Source organism: Triturus cristatus, chromosome 6 (genome assembly GCF_964204655.1).
Source record: "Triturus cristatus chromosome 6, aTriCri1.1, whole genome shotgun sequence".
NCBI classification, from domain to species: domain Eukaryota; kingdom Metazoa; phylum Chordata; class Amphibia; order Caudata; family Salamandridae; genus Triturus; species Triturus cristatus.
In genome coordinates, this window is record NC_140589.1 from 1,633,247,916 (window position 1) to 1,633,267,568 (window position 19,653).

The window sequence follows — 19,653 nt, forward strand, 5'->3', positions numbered from 1 at the left end:
TCACAGGATAACTTTGGTTGCATGACCTCTGTTAAGCAGTGTCACTTACCAAACAACTTCGGGCTCGCTCCGGTCGGCCGAATAAAAAAACACACGCTGAGTTTGCTCCTGGTCGGCCAGGCAGGTCCAAGAGTTATCTTCAAAGCAACCAAATATCAGATGCTTGCTGGAAAAATCCAAGCAAGCACAGTTCTTTACTACATATTTTACATTGATGTCCACAAGTTAGTATTCGGTTTAAAATCACGAGTATATCTTTATTTTGATTTGCAAGTATAAAAGTCGTTCCCCATAAACGCGAGGTGGTTGCGTCCGCTGACTGGTCACGTGCCCCTCCATGCTGAGTTTTGCCTTTCCTGCCCGGCGTGGAGATTCCAACATGGCTGCGCTCTTGAGATCTGCCCGGCTTGTGCCACTGTCATGCCGCTCTGCTATACTTCAAAATATCTCCCGTCACGAGGCACCCTCCAGCGTCGCAGCCAAGGCGCTTTCCCTTGCAGCCGCCCGGGCCCACCGTCAGAGCTGGTGAGTCCTATACTTTGCTGCTGCGCATTTTCCTCTACACTCTGCTCTGCAATCATATGACCTAACAGGTCTCGCAAAGGTCGTATTGTTGTCACTTGACCCTGCTTACAACGTTATTTTATAACCTACACCCACCTTCATTTTGCCAATATTCTATAGTGGCAACATAGGCTATCCGATAGACTGAAGGGTTTCACGTGTTTCAGCAATCGTGCACACCAAAGTCATCATGTTGACCCCCTTCAAAATGACTTTTCGCTATCCCATGAAGAAAAGCCATTATATATATTTTGGTTGCTCCTACAGCTCACATCCACAAAGCTTGGGGGCATATCAACAAGGGCTTTATCTCTGCTTTTTTGGCTTTAAAAGCCAAAAAAGGAGAGATAAAACTAGCACCCTATCAACAACAGGGTGCTAACATGCAAATTTGCATGTTAGCACCCTTTTACTCTACGCTTCCCCTTGCATCTCTAATGAGATGCAAAGGGGGCGTTCCAGAGTAAAATAATAGGAGAAATGTCGCTAAGCGACATTTCTCCTATTATCAAGAATGTCGCTAACCCAGTTAGAGACAAAAAAAGCAGCGCTAACCGCGGTTAACGCTGCTTTTTTACATCTGGTATTTTTCTGACTTCGCCATTAAATATCCTATGGAAGGAGGATATCATGGCTAAGTTTGCCTGTCCCTATCAACAAGGTAACGTGAGATTATCGCTGGGTTTCCAGGGATAATCTCACGTTAGCCTGTTAGCGTGAGGATTTTTATCGCTATTGAGATAAGCATTGCTAATCGCACGCTATCTCAGCGATAAAAATTCACGCTAGCCGGCGATAATTATCCTAGCGCTAAGTGCGCTTAGAGATAATTATCGCCGGTTGTTGTTGATATGCCCCTTGCTTCTCTAGCTTAAACTGTCAAAGGCCAATCAATTGAGCGCTGACCAAAGGTTACATTCCCAGGAAGGCACCATTTGAGTTTGCGTAGCCCCTTTCCTGAAACTGCCCCAGTCTTGTATCGCTTGACTGCACCAAAAAACAATATGTCTACAAGTTTTTTATTAATAATATTGGTTTCGCTTTCACTACCGAAGGTAGTGAGCTCACCCTAGGATAAGATTGGCCACCCTGACAAGTCGAATACACAACCTGAAACTGAGGGGCATATTTGTAAAAAAAGATTGGGGTAGTAGTGGCCCGCAATAGGGAAATTATCGTTCCTCCTATTAACGTTTGTATCCAAAGGCAATTTAACAGTGGTAAACACTACATGCCAGTGCTAAATGTATACACAGGCACAAAGGTGCTACAACAATTCCAGCACCCTACTACCCACGGTTGCCCCTGCACATTAGTCACCACGCTAATGTGTAAAATATAAGGGTATAGAGGAACTGCACCAAGCACTCTCCAAGAAAGTCACTTAATCAAGAACAGTAGTGTATACTTGTGTTCATATGACAACGTTTTTATACATCATTCTTGTACTAGGATTAAATTGTTAGAACACAGTTGGGGCATAAGAGTCCAGACAATGATCTGTTATCACAAAGAACACAATCCTGTTTCCATTTAAAGTTGGTTTATTTTGAAGAAACAACACCTCCAGAGAAAACTCACCCAACACGTGTTTCGTCAAGCTTGACTTTCTCAAGGCAGGTAAGTAAAATCGTCACTGGGGTAATACAATTTCTTCTAAAGAAACGTCTCTCTAGAACAAGAGTTACTAGTTCGTTAGTCTCGAAAGGGGAGATCTCAACAGGTATCTCATTTCAATGCCCATGTTCAGGGCTTGAAGGTGGAAGGTTGAACATGCCAATAACAGAGTGCATAAGTGTATGCTGTTTCTAATATCGAGGACTTCTCACAAGGTACCCTGGAAGGGTGACATCCAGTTGAGGATCCCCGTCAGGTCAACCCGCTCCTTATATGGAAAAGTCGATCTGGAATTCAGGAGGAGTTACTGCTGCAGGGTATTGCTGTTATAGTAAATGCACTCCTCTTCCAACCCACTCCATGTGACTTGTATACAGGTTATGAATTCATATGTGGTTGACTAAAGGAGGGGAGTAGATATCTTGCACCCAGTTTAGAGGGGGGAGGGCTAAACACCCCATTAACGTTGTCTCGTGTGAAATGAGACCGGTTATGATGGCCTTCTGTGGCCCAGAATGGGTACTACCCACTTTAAGCAGTTAGGCGAGTGGTCCGTGAATTAGTGAATGTCAGCAAAGATGATTCCCCCTCATGGCTCACAACAGTATGTCTTGCTTTCAGTGAGTTTAAAGGCTTCTGAAGGCCCTGGAAAATAGCAGGCTGCCACCTTGTGTTGTTAGGCCATGTCATGGCAACTGGGCCTCAGTGATAGGGTACAGTGTTCTGGCCTCAGTGTCCAATGCACTCATGTCCTGCGTTGGTGAAGTCCAGGTGAGAGGGTGCCCTGGGTGCAGTATCCCCTCATTCACAGGGTCTGACTGAGTCCTTCCTTCTTCTAAGGTCGTCCGTAGAACAGAGCCGGGGCACTAGTACCTCATTTGAGTGTCCGAGACCAGATGTGCTCAATGGCAGAAGTGACCCTCACAATTTCACTACATTTATACATGTCCGACTTTTAAGTACTGTGCACCATGCCTTGTGGGTGACAAGGCCTACATAGGTGTCACTCATTAATGTTTAAATTCCGACCTGTCAAAAGGGTTTATTCTGGTGGATCAAATTGCAGTGTTTAAGCTGCCACAGTTGGGCCACTGTGGTAGGCCTGAAGCCATGTTTTACACTGTCACAGTAATGGATGGTACAATAGGTGCTGCAGTCCACTAGTTACTTTTAACCTACGGGCCCAGGATGCATTTTGTACCACATACTAGGGACTTGTATGCAAGTTAAATAAACCACTTAGAAATATGCCAAGTTCCAGTGTTTAATTCGAGCTGGATGTTTTCGCTGTCCGACACTGGCACTTACTTGTCAACACAGGCACTTATGACAGATGCAACATTGGGGTGCTGTTTGTGTAATTTAATAGATGAGCAGAACAACAGTTGATTATTATTTCAATATGCATTTAAAACCCCTAATACCAGCCGCCAAGCCATTTCTAATGCTTTGGGGGCCTTTAACTGTCACACTTGTAGCGGTATGATGGTTAGTAGTTGTGTAGGTACTGTTATTGACAGCAGTGGATGATGCAAGCTGCGGTGGCCTCCCGAGGAGGGCCCTGGCATTTTTCTTTTATTATAATACAAATTAAGCACTGCCAAGTTCGACCATGTTTAAACTGGGACAACGGTCCTTGTAAGTAGTAAATCAGGTTAAATAAATATAGAATGGAATAAATTCTATATGTTGACTATCCAGCCGGATAGGGATTTGATCCAATTTATTCTTAATTAACAAAGCACAAAAAATACAAAATGGGATACAATCCTGTACCCAGAGTCATAAAGGTGAGGTAGTTTGTGACATTAGGACACAAGGAACAAAAACATTTAGGCAAAACAAAGAGGCTTGTTAAAATTATAAAGAATGAAACAAGCGTGATCGTCAGCACAACCGTGACACTAGTATGAGAAAAATAGTAAGTGTGCACATTGTATACCCTTGTAGACAACGTGCACACTTACTATTTTTCTCATACTAGTGTCACGGTTGTACTAACTATCACGCTTGTTTCATTCTTTATAATTTTAACAAGCCTCTTTGTTTTGCCTAAATGTTTTTGTTCCTTGTGTCCTAATGCTGTCAAAAATAACCTACTAACTGAGACTTATCGGGTTTAGTGTATTCCCTTTAAACGCCTCAGGCGGATAAGAACAGGCACTCTGCTCTACGCAGATTCAGCGTAACCCTTCGTGACACTGCTCCTGCTTTCTCAACTATCAAGTGTTTGACTTCTATTTTGGTTGTATTTAAGCAACTCTTAGCATCACTTTAATTTGTCACTTTTTTGTAAGCTTTTTTGTTAATGAGACGTCTCCATTTTATGATTCTGAAACAGAGTGGTATACCGTAGAGTTTGTAAATCCAATGTAACGATGAGGCGAAAAGTGCAAGACTACTTTCTCTTTTATTTTTCAGAATACAAATTGAAGTACATGATAAAACTACCTGTTTTTACTCTGTTGACTCCTCTGCTGAGTTATTCAAGCCAGCTGCTCAGGTTATAGTCCTTTTGGGGACGGGGACACACACCTCTATATACACACACCTCTAAACACACACGCACATTTCTACACACACACTCCTGCACCTGTACACACACCTTTGCCTTGATCCAGCCTTGTGACTTTCAGATAATGTGAGAACTAAGTTGTCAGCTAACTGATCCTTCTTACAGCTACATTTTGATATACTTGGGGATACTGCCCCAACTCTGTAGATCTACATGCCTGCAAATCCTGACAACCTACTCGGTATGTTTTTGCATATAACACATTCATCTTTTTTTAATGGACCTGACAGTTGTGTTTGAAGGATACAAGCCATTTCATGGTTTGACTGAATACTGAGTGATTTCTGGTGGGGGATTAGTAATGTAACCCTCGGTGTCTGTGTGTTCACACCAGTTCTTATTTTATCTCATCTTTTGTGTTTTGTTACTTGATCTTATTCTTTGAGGCTTTTTGATGATTGTCTATTTTTGCTCGCCTGCTTCTCTGACTACTAGCTTCTGACTGTGTGTTAATACCATAGAGGTCACAATCTGCTATGCCTGTACAAAATTGTGGAGACAAAGTATCCAATGGATTTATTGTTGCACTGTGACACAGTGTACTTGTCGGTTTTACCTAGTTTCCGGCGCCCTGCTATCTAGTTGGTATGTTAGATCGATTGCCAGTGTTTAGACAAATTGCAAGCATTCGTCTCTTCACATTTTGTGTTTCCAGAGTGTGTAATTAATGAACATCCACCTGTGTCCCATACTTAAAAAATCAAATGTTGTGGTGCCTGTCTGTTAATTTTTAGGGTTTGCCTCAATGTTGCCTCACAGCAGCGGATTGAGTCGAAATGTATTGTCTAAATAGAAAAATGGGCATTCGACATATTGCAATCAATCATTCAGGTTTATAAAGCGATGCTTATCACCTTATAGGGTATCCAGGTGCTTGCAGGCCCTGGAGGCTTATGTAAACAGTCAGTTCTTAAGGGCCATTCAGAATTCCGGAAGTGAGGTGATGGTCTGGAGGTGCGTGAGGAGGCTGTTTCAGGTCTTTCCTACGATGTGGGAGAAGGAGCGTCCTCCGGTTCTGAATTGGTAGATGTGGGGAGTATGGGCAGGTAAAAGGGAGGAGGAGAGTAGTCTTCTTGATGGTTGGTGGAAGTTCAGGCGGTGGTTAATGTAGGCGGGCCCTTGGTTGTGTAGAGCCTTGTGTGTGTGTGTGTGGCTCAGCAGCTTGAATTGGCATCTCTTCTGTACGGTGAGGCAGTGGAGTTTCCTGAGGTGGGGAGTGATGTGGGTTCGTCTGGGAAGGCTGAGGATGAGTCTGGCTATGGTGTTCTGTTTGGTCTGGAGTTTCTGTTGAAGGTGTGCGGCGATTCCTACATATAGGGCATTGCCGTATTTCATTCGGCTGGTGATGAGGGCTTATGTCACGGTGCGTCTCGTGTGTAGGGGTAGCCACTTGAAGATCTTACGCAGCATGCGCAGAGTGAGGAAGCAGGCGGAAAAGACTGCGTTGATCTGCGATTTCATGGTGAGCTTGTTGTCAATGAGGATTCCTACGTTTCTGGCGTGGTTGGAGGGAGTGGGTGCGGGTCCTAGGTTTGGTGGGCACCAGGAGTCATTCCATTTGTTGCTGCTGTTGCCAAAGATCAGTACTTCCATCTTGTCTGTGTTCAGCTGCAGGCAGTTGTTCATCCAGTCGGCGACGTTGGTCATGCATCTGTGAAAGTTGGTTCTGGGGGTGGTGGGGTTGTCGGTGAGTGAGAGAATGAGTTTGGTGTCGTCTGCGTAGGAAATTATGTTGGGATTGTGGGGTGTGACGATGTTGGTCAGCAGGGTCATATATGCATTGAAGAGCGTGAGGATGAGTGATGAGGACTCGAGGACACCGCAGGTGATCTCATTGGGTTCAGAGATGGATCTTCTGGGTTCTTCTGATGAGAAAGGAGGTGACCCATCTGAAGACGTACCCTTGGATGCTGATGTGATGGAGACTTTCGATCAGTGTATGGTCGGATACAGTGTCAAAGGCTGCAGAGAAGTCGAGGAGCATAAAAGCTGCTGTTTCTCCTCAGTCGGCAAGGTTTAGGAGGTCATTGTTGGCTGCGATCAGGGTGGTTTCGGTGCTGTGATTGCTTTGGAAGCCAGATTTGGAGGTGTCCAGTAGCTGGTTCTGCTCCAGGTGTGCCATGAGTTGATTGTTGATGATCTTTTCCAGTACATTTACTGGAAGTGGGAGCAGGCAGATAGGTCAGTAGTTTGAGTTCGCTGGAGTTGCGGGGAGTGTTTTTTGAGTAGTGGTCTGATAATGACATGTTTCCAGGCGTCAAAAGTTTGCGGTGGTGATGGAGGTGTTGAGTAGGGTGGTGAGTTCCTGACTGATTCTTTCGTTTTTGAGGTTGAAGATGTGGTGCGGGCATGGGCCTGTGGGAGCTCCTGAGTGGATGTATTTCATGATGGAGGTGGTGTCCTGGGTAGAGAGGATGTTCCAGGTGGTCAGTGTGTGGTTCATGCCGGTTAGGGTGGTGGCGTATCTGATGCAGGGATGTGGAATTCCTATAGCCCGACGCCCGGGACATATTGTTTGGGGTCAAGGGCAACAAGTTTTCATGTGTATTTTGTCCTTGAGACAAGTAGGCCCAACCCCCTACAGGACAACCCCTTTGGCTGCCAGTTTACAGTACCACATTCTGTATCCGGAAAGGGCAATGTCTGTAGTTAAGGTAATATTTGTGTACATGTGTTAATGCTGTTCAAGCTTGTATTTATAGGTTCATTAATGTAAAGCCTTTAATATTATGGTGAGCACTAAAAGTAAATGTTGTAAGATCGGCCCTCACAACTGACGGTGGTTCCAGTATAAATGTGTACACACGTTTTCAAAGTTTAGTAATATGAGGCTATGTATAATGCTCCCAGAATGCTCTTTGATTATATGCAAATATTTGCAGAAGCCTGAAAGCAAGAGTGATGATTCTTTGCTTGCAAAATAAAATGTTCACAAAACAAGATGCAAGTAGGAAAAAAACATTTTGCTAAACTACTGTAAGATTTTAGGTTCCACATCTTTACAGCATCATTTAGGAACATGTTGATGAATGCTTGTATTTCCCCAAAATATTCATAATGGAAAATCAGTGTAACCAGTTTAAATACGATTATGGGAAACACAAATAAACAAGCATTGGCAAAGCCAGTGGGTCTGAAATTGGTGGTCAGCCTTTTGGTTTTGTCTACGCGTGACTTGCTTAAGCATGGTTTTTGTAAAACCATCGGTGTGGGAGTTGCTGGGCCCTCACCATTCTAACAAGCATTGGCAAAAGCAAAAAAAAATGTTTGGTCTCAAAAAGCAAACATTGCCACAGCAGTTCCGGGTACTGAACAAAACTACATTGTGTGCCAATATGCTCGTTGTAAAAGAGCAGAATATTGTCACTTACGGTGAGGCCAGCTGATAGACCAAGAGAAATAAAGAGACAGAGAGAGACAGACAGAGTTTTATTAAACACAAAAGGTCATGGTTAACGCCAGGCCTATTTAGAGGCCCAGTTATTAAAAGAAAGTCTCAAAAGTGCATCCATGGTATATATCCTTGAATTAAGTGCATATATACAGTTTACGTGAATTTTCAAGAATTTACAGAAGTCGGCCAAAAAGATAGTACTCCTAGAAAATATTTGTGGATTGCATTTTACCATGAGCAAATGTACATGAGTAGATTACCTCATGTGAAAATCTGACTGTTTCAAGTTCACTTTTCCGCAAACCACTTTTTTTCCAACCCTGGAAGAAGTTTTACGTCTGCCACTATCAGGAGTACATTTCCAAACTTTTTCAGTATTGGAAAAGATTAGAAAAGAGTTGGTGAAAACCCTTAAAACACATGCAAGTTAGTAGGTTTGCACAGACTCAGCCCCAGTATGTAGACCTGCAGAAAAGTAGCAACATAAGGGAATTGCTAGTATTCAAACCCTACTATTGTACGAGCCCTGCCATAATTAGAGAGGCTATATCAGAACACTTATATAAGATTGCTGCCATAATTTGTCGCCGCATTACATGGCACAAAAGGGACAAGTGGATTTTGTTACAAGACAAGTAGATTTATGAAGCAACCTGCCCCATGGACAAGTAGATATTTTATTAAATTCCACACCCCTGTGATGAGTAAGAGTAGATGTGGGTTGGGGTTCGAAGTTTCTGTAAATGGTTGCGATCTTATTGTGAAAGAAGTGGGCAAAGTTGTCGCGCAGCTCCTGTGATGGTGTGATGTTGTTTTCGCTGGCAGCCGGGTTGGAGAATTCCTTAACAATGTTGAAAAGTTCCTTGGTGTTGATGGGTTTTGATGCATGTGGCAATGGCTGTCTTCTTTGTTGCCCTCAGCAGGCGGTGGTAGAGGATGACAAAGGTCTTGAAGGCTGCCCTGTCGGAGGTGTCCTTGCTGGTGTGCCATCTCCTCTCCATACTGAAGCACTTGTTTCTATGCAATCTTTAAAATGTTTCCTTCCACTTGTGTAGCAAAAGGTACAGTATTCTCATGCGACTACCAAATGTCTCTCCCAGCATGAAGGTTGGAAGTATCATCTGTACTTATGGACTACTGTCCAAGCCCTCCTGCTGCAGAGATTGAGGGATTTCTTCCAGTTTCTTGTTTGATGATGCTCACTGCCTGCTGAGATTCCAATGATAACCATGCTCACTGATGCTCATTCGCTGATATTCATGATTGTTGTGTGAGCTTGCTCGGGAAAGGGGATGGAATGCTTTACTCCACATGTCTTCCACATTCGATCCACTTACAGGCAGTAATAAAGTTTTTTTTTTTTTTACACTGCTGGTAGATGGTGCCATCCAAATTCCTTCCTTTGTGCTGTTGTCTCTTAAGGCCACAGTGCTTCTGTACTTTGTAGGATTCGTGCTGCAAGATTGCCACTCCCTGTGATGACTGTGTTGCCTGCTGATCTGTGCTCACCTTTCGAGGTAATGGTTCTCTTCAGTTGCACTTGCCGCTGGATATTAGAGCTGTTGTTGACCTACTCGGCTTCGCCTGCTCTCCTTGCCACCATGGCACTATTCATTACTTCCACATAGACCGTGTCTACCCGTGGTCCTCTTTGGATTATTTATATTAAATGCAGACAATATTTAATCTCCTGCAACTGGAGAAGAGCTCTGGTGTGTACGTCGGCTTCTAGTTGAAGGACTGCAAGGTGTCGCTCCTTGTAGCTGAATTGTTATTTAAACTTTTGTTAGATGCTGAACATAAAGCTGATCTTTGAATGGTCATGTTCTTAGTCTTTCTGGAGGTATTGGCCTACTTTCTATGTCAGGCTTTCTTAACAGACTCGCAGCACATCCATGTTGACTTCTCAGTCTGGGCTCTCTTTTGAAAGAGGATACATTGTCTCATTGCTGCCTTGTTTTTCATGTAGAACACTGTTCCATGGAGCTGCCTGGGTCATCTGTAGATGAACGGTCGCCATCTTTCAATGTGCTTGTAGCTTTTATTTTTATTTTGCATATGCTCTCGCGCTTATTTTAACTCTGTTTTACTTTCCCAGTATTTTACAAAAAAGGGAGCTCAGTTAGATTTTAATATCCTTCTTGCCTCCTATATATAACTTGATGTAAAAATGTCATCTCCTGGGCCATGCTTCCTTCTTCTGGATGGCTTTATTAATTGTCTTGTCAGCGCTTCTGCACAGAGGATGCGTGCAGTGGGATTGTCCACACCCAGGCTGCGCCAAGTGCCAGGAGTGCTGCCTCTACACCACCAGATTCTCCAGCTGCATCAAATATTCTGCTGATTTTCTATATAACCAGCAACTATTAGGCCAGTCTTTTCTATATTACAAACCTCTTGACTTGTTCTTCAGTTGCTCTGGAACCTTTAAAGATTGTGTGACCTTCAGTTTCTCGACCTCCCCTTGGAGCATCCCAACTTCATTAGGCATGCCATTCCCCATTAACACACCATCTTAGCAATCTGCTTACCATACCAATATGAGAACACTACCCAAACATAAAACGGAACTCTGGATTTTTTATTAGTGACTTGATACGTGATCTACTATTTCTCATTGAGACTCCGCAATTGCTCTTCTCCTGACATCCGTGATGCTGTACAAGTAGACTACTCAATACTTCATCCGGACTGCCTGGATAGACCTGATTATGGGAGTGTTATTATTTTTTGCAATGAGTTCTCCTGCTTTAAATTTAACTCCGGTATTCCGCCTGCTGAAGGCATAATATTTGTAGTAAAAACCAACCAGATCACCTGCATTACTGGAGCTCTTATTTACAGACCGCCTGGCCCGTGTGCTGCCTTAATGAACTCTTTAGCCTAATTTCTTGAACCTTCCATTCTGAAGGCCTCTAGCTTCATGCTTTTTGGTGACCTCAACTGTCCCTTCAACTATATTTTTCACTCGGATGCCACTATACTAAATGATTCCCTGCGTGCGCTCAGTCAGCCTTAATTGGTCAGGCACAGTAACCACAGTGCAGGGCACATCCTGAACCCCATATTCACTAATAATGAGGCTATCCTAGTAACCCAACCTTTTCCATTGATCTTGTCAGACTGTGCTGCAGCACAGTTAGTCTTCCCCATGCCTGACCTTCCCATTACCCCGTAAGACCACACTCTGTGAACGCTTAGTCTTGGAACAAAATTAACCAAGACAACTTCAAAATTGCTCTAGGATTATCCAGCGGCATGCAGTCAGACGATACTGACTCTTGTGTTACTAATTTTAACTCTTGGATTACCACTGCTATTTACACCGTCGCCCCACTGCAAAGCTAACAATCTCATTGGACTAGACCCACAGACCCTTGGTTTAACAACAAACTTACGGCTCCTCAACATGACTGCAAATGTCTAGAAGTCGCATTGAAGGCAGTCCTACGACACCGTAGCAAAATCCGAATATAGAAATACCATAAACTTTACAAAGTAGTACAAATTGAACTTGCTAAGGCTGAATACTTCACTACACAAATTGACATGCAAGCTATTCTCTGTAGTTTGTGACTTCATTTATCCTAAGGCAATTCCATTCCACCTTCTCAAACTCTATGCGATAATTGTACTTCTTTCTTTAAAGACAGCATCCTAAATCACTATTCGCACACCTCAACTGAGCGATTCTTGTGTCCTTTATTTTGAAACTGAGGCTTTATCAAGGTGGGGGTTCATCTTGATATGTTTTCACTCCTCTAACAGAGGATAACACCTTACATCTGCTCAATAGTAGTAAGTTGGAATCTTAGAACGTTGTACCCCTAAAATTCTTCAGCTTGCTGCATTAGATATATACCCCAGTTTCACTGTTCTCAGAAATATTTCTTTGTCCACTGTCATGGTTCTAAGCCTTTGGAAAAGAAATCTTTGGTAATTTCTATATTGGAAAAAAAACAACTATCTAATGATACTGTCTAATTATACACCAATCTCTCTACTTCCTCTGCTTTCCAAAATCATTGGAAAAAGCAGTCTGCTCCCAACTTTTTGCCTATATTGAAAACAGTAACTTTTTTGACTGCTTCCAGTTAATTTTTTGACCAGTTCACAGCATTGAAACTGTTCTTGCCTTAAATTGTTTCTGCTCCTTTATTAGTAACAAACGCCACGTAGTTGCATGCCATCCTCTTTAATCTTTTGAACTTACCGCACAATGCTGGGTGCAATAGGACCACTTTCTAAGCCCAAATGTATTCAACATCTGTATAGGTAGAGTTGGTAAGAATTCATGGTTTCTGTATCATTTCGTATGCTGATGAGAGCCAGATCATCGTTTTCATCCCCAAAGACATTGCGATTACACAATCCAACTTCAGTAATCATATGACCGCAGTTGCTTCTTGGATATGCCATGACCGTTTCAAAATAAATGGCAATAAGACTGAGGTTCTAATTTTTTGTAATAACTGTACATTCCGGTCCCCAGCCTGCTTGCCTTCTGAACTTCAGGTGCCTCCCTTACTTGTTAAGTCAACTAGGAATCTCTGGGTCATTGTTGATGACAAACCAAGCTTTTTCTATACACATCACAATAAAAACCTACAATCTGCTTCTACATGCTGCATCGACTAACCGGCTTCAGCTAGGGCCGAACTCTGCCGCCAAACTCCTGTCAACCTACCAGCTCATAAAGTCTTTAAACATCATCTGCCAGCACTGCACCTGTTCTCGATTTTAGAATGCTACATTTTTAAGACCCTCTGCATCTCCCACCGAGCATTTTATGTTTGAGATTCTACTTAATCTGCCGGAAACATTGTTTGTACAGTCCTCCCAGTTATCTTATTTCTGTCAAACAGTTTCGGACAGCTGTACCTAAAATTCACCATATTCGTCTGCCTAGTCATTCCATGAGCCCCATACTTTAGTAAATTTACTTAGACACATTGTTGGTGTGTTGGCTCTGCCACACCTCTAGATGACATACTGTCAACCATTTAAGCAAAGTTTAAAAAAATTAAGCGCATATCTATCTAGTGTTTGGGCTCTCCCAGATTCCAAGCTTAACAACCTGTGCATTGAACTTTATCTGCTCCTACAGGGCTTGTTTTACCCTGAGTTGGACCCCCTCCAGGAATATGAATCGTTACAACGCGAGTCATTACATCGCGTGCCATTACAACGCGGTCGTTATAACGATCACGTTGTTACCACGCAAAGCCATTACTACGCAAGTCATTACATCGACTTGCAGTAGATGGCGTGCGGACATTAGAAATGTATAATTTACTATTCTAACTCCAGCCTACATAACAGTAGAGAAGGTGTTGGAATAGTAAACTATACTATTCCTAATGTTAGCACGCCATCTTCTGCAAGTCGATGTAACGACTTGTGTAGTAATGGCATTACGTGGTAACAACGCAGTTGTTGTAACGACCGCGTTGTAAGGCATCGCGATGTGATGCCCGCGTTGTAAAGGTCGTTTCACCCCCTCCAGTAACGGGCTTATCCTTGGGCATTCCCGTAGTGTGTGTGTATAAGTGTGCCCATTTGGCTCACCTCCTTAGGCATCTGTCTGTTGTAATCCTACCAATGGCAAACAGCTGTGATCTGGTGTAATATGTTCTATGTAGGATTTTGAGCTGGATGAGTTGGAACCCCGCTCTGTTCGGTACCTCTCCATTGATCATCTCACAACGTATTGCGCAACGTGTTCAGAAAGGGGGCAGTATTAGCCAATAAGGTGCCATATATCCGTTAGAATGCATGGTGGTGCAATAGGGCCCTAATACTCTGTGTTTCAGTTGATTCTCGTATGGTATGTCCCCTGTAGGAGATGCCTGACCTGAACATAACCTAGGTATCGACTCCCGGTCAACTCGTATTGCACCTGGAGGTTCTTAAAAGTCATCCTGCTGTTGTCTGACCCAATAATCGCCAACCTCCGTATGCCCTGCACGTCCTGTTTCTTGTCTCCCCCCCCCCCCCCCCCCCCCTCACTACAACAAGGCAACACCTCTCATAGTGGGGTCTCAAGACAGGTTTTCCTTCCCATAGATCTCTCTGGTATAGCCCAACAGACCCACAGCTAGTCTGTCAGCCATTGGCGGGAGCTCTCCCAGCTCCACACTCGAACAGTCGTTTAGTGTCACCAGTTGAGTCGACCAATGGCAAAGTCGCAGGTTTGGTAGGGCTCTAGCCCTATCAAAGGGCTTTCTGGTCAGTGTTGCAATCACTGTTCGTGGTGCACCCTCATCCCACAACAGTAGCCTGGTTTCTGCCTCGACCGGTTTGAAAAACTGCTAAGGGACTTCGAAAAGGGTGTTCTGGAGGGCATGTAGGAACTTGGCTAGGTATGGCAGCTTGGCCCATTGAGGACAGAGGGAACCATCGCCAGTGGAACACGTCTTTCCTGTATTCTTTGAGCAGTCTTCCCAGGTTCCTATCATAAAAGAGCTGCAGTTTTCTGGTGACATGAATTCCCAACTATCTGAATCCCATTTCTTCTCTGGGTATTGGACACTGCCAATCCGCCTTAGGTCTCTGCCCCGCCAGTGGATACATGCAAGATGTATTCCAATTAATGCACAGTCCAGAATATGTCCCAAAGACCTCAAAAGTCACCAGTATTCGGGTTGTGGATGCTTCAGGCTCCGCTAGACATATAAATACAGGGTCAATACCTTGTCTGCATATACCGAGACACTATCTTTCGACTCGGTCCCAGCGCAGCCAGCCGATCGAAGCATTGCAGCGGATCCAGTTGGCTACCTGTCGCAGTGAGGAGGAGGAACAGGGGGCAACCCTACCTGGTCACCTTGCTCCCTTCCCTGTTCAAACTCTGCCGATAGTGGACTGTTTACTCGAACCTGGACCATGGGGTGTGTGTATAGGAGCTGAACCCATGCCTAGAAGAAGGGGCAAAGCCCACCCATTTCCAGCAGAGTCATTATGTATGGCCATGTCTTTTCAGTGTCCAATGGTAGAGGTACTGCTGGTTCCTGCATTTTCCTTTTACACGCTAGACACCCCAATAGTCGCCTGAGGTTGTAACTGGTATACCTGTATGGGTTGAAGCCTGATTGGTCTGAGGCTCTGATGGTATGAATTACTTGCATCTGGCGGTTTGCTTACAGTGGTTCCCTGAATGTGAGCAGTGGAAGGATGCAAGCCATCCTTTCAGGGCACTATTTCTTGACATAGTCTCTCTGTTTATCCTGTTTACAACTTTTGGCTGCCAAACTTAGGATTTTACAGGTGCCTACAGAGAATGAGACTGGCAATTTTTGGTCTCATTCGAAATGGTTGGCACCTTAAGCAGTAATGATCGGTTTAAATTTCATACTGAAGTAGGTTAACAGCCTGTGGATATCAAGCAATGGCAAGGCCAATAGGTCTCGCCTTTGGGACCTTTTAGCTTTGCCAGTTGTTGATAGAGATACTGTACAGCATAGCCAAAGAACTGAAGGAAAACAAAAAAGCCTTTGACATGACTTGCTGTGTCATTTTGTTGGTGTGATTGCCATGCATGTATGCCTACCAAATTACGCTAATTGTTTTTTAAATTTTATTTTTATTTACTTGTCTGAGTTGGCTCAGTAAATAAGAACAGAAAGTAGCGCAAAAATGTTTTAAAATTTTTTTGTAAGTGGGTGTGGGAAGCGACACAAAAATCGGCAGGAGTGAAAGCAACATGAAGGGCATCGGACGGGGGAACAACACGGGGATGTGGAGACAGAAGCCATATGGGCATGGGTGGGGCGGGAAACACAGAGTGGTAGAAGCAACACGGAGGCGAAGTAGTGGAGACTGAGAGAGCAACGTGGAGCTCAGGAGTCCTCTCCTGAGCTCCACGTTGCTCTCTCAGTCTCCACTACTTCGCCTCCGTGTTGCAGAAGCACACAGGTAAGTGAGAACCGTGGAGTTAGAGGGAGAAGCACATTGGCAAGAAAGCTCGAGGGGGAGAAGCACAAGAGGAGAGTACATCAAAGAGGGGATCTGGGAGAAACATATGGGGTACCTTGTGGGACTGATCATAAGTACAGACTATACCCTTGCGTACGGATCTGGGACATGTATCTCCATGCACTTGATATCTGCAGCAGCACATTTTCTGTCATCACGCTTGTTTTAGTTTGTTTTTAAAGTTATTATTTTTGTGTGTGTGTGTGTGTGTGTATATTCACTGAAAAAACCATAGGTTTCACACATGTTATAGTTAGCGGAAATTTTACTGATAAAAAACCAATGAAATTCCCCCGTTATAGTTAGTGCAGGCAACTATAACTCACGCGACCGCAATCCTCTGCTGATGCTAATACTGTATTTAGACACTTATTTGCCCATGTCTTCTTCCATAATTTTTTTTTCATAAAGACACATATGTCATCAGCAGACGATTGCGGTCGCGTGAGTTATAGTTGCCTGCACTAACTATAACGGGGGAATTTCATTGGTTTTTTATCAGTAAAATTTCCGCTAACTATAACATGTGTGAAACCTATGTTTTTTTCAGTGAATTTGTACGGATTTTTAAATGCTAAGTTACTTTACGCCATTCGTGGCGTGCGCGCCCACTTAACGCAGTTCGTTCCGTGCGCGCACGGTGCGCTTCGCCCACTTTACGCAGTTAGTGCCGTGCGCGCACCGCGTGCCCACGTTACGCTAGATAGGCCATGTACGCACGATGCGCTTCGTGGCGTGCGCGCCCACTTAACGCAGTTCGTTCCGTGCGCGCACCGTGCGCGAAGCGCACCGCGCGCCCACTTTACGCAGTTAGTGCCGTGCACGCACGGTGGGCACGCGGTGCACTACGCGCACCGCGTGCCCACGTTACGCTAGATGGGCCATGTACGCACGATGCGCTTCGCGCACCGTGCGCACATGGAGGACATATGATGCGCTTCGTTGTGAAAGGTAATATTTTAATTTTTCACATCTGTGATATGCCATGCACAAATGGTGCCCTTCGGGCACCATTTGGATATGGGGTGGGGAGGGTATGGATAATTTTTTTTAAAAAAATTTTTTTACTGTACGCTTACGGTAAGCGTAATCGGCAAAATTATCGAAAAAATTAAAATTCCGTTTTTGGCCTTGGGGGATCTTTGGGGACTCCCCCAACATGGCTAGGTGCTTAGGAGCTGTCTAAACAGCCCCTTTACATGTTTTGGTCCTTTGTTTTTTAATCCCCACTCAGAGTGCGAGAGAGAAAATGGCGGCCGCCGCTTCCTGGTTTCGACCGATTCGAATGTTTACTAAGATCTAACAGCCAATCAGAATCGCGCTCGCGCACGTCACCGTACGCGTACGGTAAGCGCACCGTAAGCGCACCGTAAGCTGGCTCAGATATATATATTGATTTAAAGGCTATTTTCTCAGAATCTACTGAACAGATTTACACCAAACCTACAAAAGGCACTTCCTTGACCTGTAGACTACCTCTCTGCCAAATTTCAAGGAACTCTGTTCAGCCGTTCGGGCTGTAGCTGTGTCTAAAGGTCCTATGGAAAAATGCATGGGAAAAACGCGTTTTGGGACCCCCCTTTTATCTCAGCCCCCGCTTGACGAATCCCCCCCGAGACTTTCAGGGTAGGAGCGGAGCGCAGCGCCCCACCTATTTTGAAAATTTCGCGAGGATTCGTCGACCGGCGCCAAAGTTATTCAAAATAGAATGTTGCGGTTTTCCTATGGAAACAGGGTCCTAACTATAACTACCTACTGGCGACCGCCAGTAGGATATATATATATATATATATATATATATATATATATATATATATATATATATATATATATATATATATATATATATATATATATATATATATATATATATATATATATATATATATATATTCTAGATTTCTTATTGTAAAAATCTACATTGGTTAACAAATGTTTGTATGTGCATGATTGTGAGTTCCCAAAAAACTCCTGCTTGCCAGTCATGTTTATAATTCTTTCTGCTGCTTATTCAGATTATACCTCTTCATTTGCAAGTTTTGCACTTCTAAAATGAACATGCAATTGTGTCAGTTGACATAAAGTTGTTTTTATTCAATATCGTTCTTCTCGGTTTTAATTCGTGATGGTGTGTTTTTTCAAAGATTATAAATAGTTTTTCTTTTTGGTTTCCTCCTAACTAGTCAAGTAAGACTTTATACAGTGGCAACACAGCAGAAAGGGAGCACACATGACGAACCAAGCTCTGCTATTCGTGCTAAGCAGGCACAACTCTTCGACTGGGCCCTAAATAAACTAGACACCTCTGTTCGAAGGACTGGCCGCATAACTAAAACTCTCCTCATGAGAATCTTCGAGGATATTTGCCGTACAGGTAAGCCCCCTTTAAGTTATCTCGCTGCGCAAATTGACTATTAGTTTAAATTGGATTAAATTAGTGACTGGAGATTTGTCCAGCTGTAGCATTTTAAAACCACTTTCTACTGGTGCACTCATTGTAAAAGACCTGAAGGAATATGGATACGCACTTGAGCTGTTACTATAAAGCCACAATGTTAACCTAAAATGTTCACAACATAAGCAACAACGAACACTGGTATATATTTTTTCAAGAAGCAAAATATTATTCTGGCTATAAAGCTTCATAATTTGTTGTGAGCTGCAAATCCTCATACAGTTTCAACCGACTCCGCAATGACAACGTATAAACGAACAACTTGTGTTATAGTGATGATTAAATGTAATTACTCTCTCAACTTAACCAACCTAGCTTACGTACCTACTACTTTTCTCAGCAGCTAAACCTCTACTACCTCTCCAAGGTGCTTCACAAACATTACCAATGTTAAGTTTGAATCAATTTATTGACTTGTTGATGTGTGCCCCCCCCCCCCGCTACAAAATGTATACCTTCTATCCCAAATAAGTCTGGTCTATGCCCCTTTCCTGAAATGTATGGCATTGTGTTGAAAAAGAAGCACAAGTTTGACATCTTTTGCTCAACACTGAACTCCGCAGTCGTGTCTTTACCCTTCTCACCCGTCGCTCCATTCAGCTTGAGAGCGGTGTCCACCATCATACTGCCTTACTGTGTGAGGAGCTGTTAGAAATGGGGTTTCTGGTTGGCTAGGGTATACACCTAAGGCAGGCAGAACCCACCACTCTAGTCAGGATACGGGTGTTACACACCCAAGATCACTCCTGCTCATCTCAGAGGAGAAGGTGTAAAGCGTATGTGCAACAAAAAACACACACACCCCAGTGACACACATCATACTCCACAAAAAAGATGCCACACAAGGTTATATAACAAGCATGTGCAATGCAACTGGTCTCGCATTTACGCGTGTTTGAGCTACTGGCATTGTAAATGACAATACCTTTTATTTATGTTTCAAAAACCAGAAAATAAATAAAAGGCATTGTCATTTACAATGCCAATAGCTTAAACTCGTGTAAATGTGAGACCTATTGCATTGTAAATGCTTGTTATATATTTCACACCACTCCGGATCAACTCCGATCAGTA

At 43.5% G+C, this 19,653-nt stretch overlaps 1 protein-coding gene across 1 annotated transcript in view; it reads left to right on the plus strand.

Moving 5' to 3' along the window:
* The first annotated feature begins 335 nt into the window (after positions 1-335).
* LRPPRC (leucine rich pentatricopeptide repeat containing) overlaps positions 336-19,653 on the plus strand; it is a 665,201-nt gene continuing 645,883 nt past the window's right edge. Inside the window, exons 1-2 of the mRNA XM_085612780.1 lie at positions 336-525; positions 18,308-18,498. Coding sequence (XP_085468906.1) covers positions 338-525; positions 18,308-18,498 — 379 coding nt within the window. The 5' untranslated portion in view covers positions 336-337. The remainder of the gene's footprint in view (positions 526-18,307; positions 18,499-19,653) is intronic.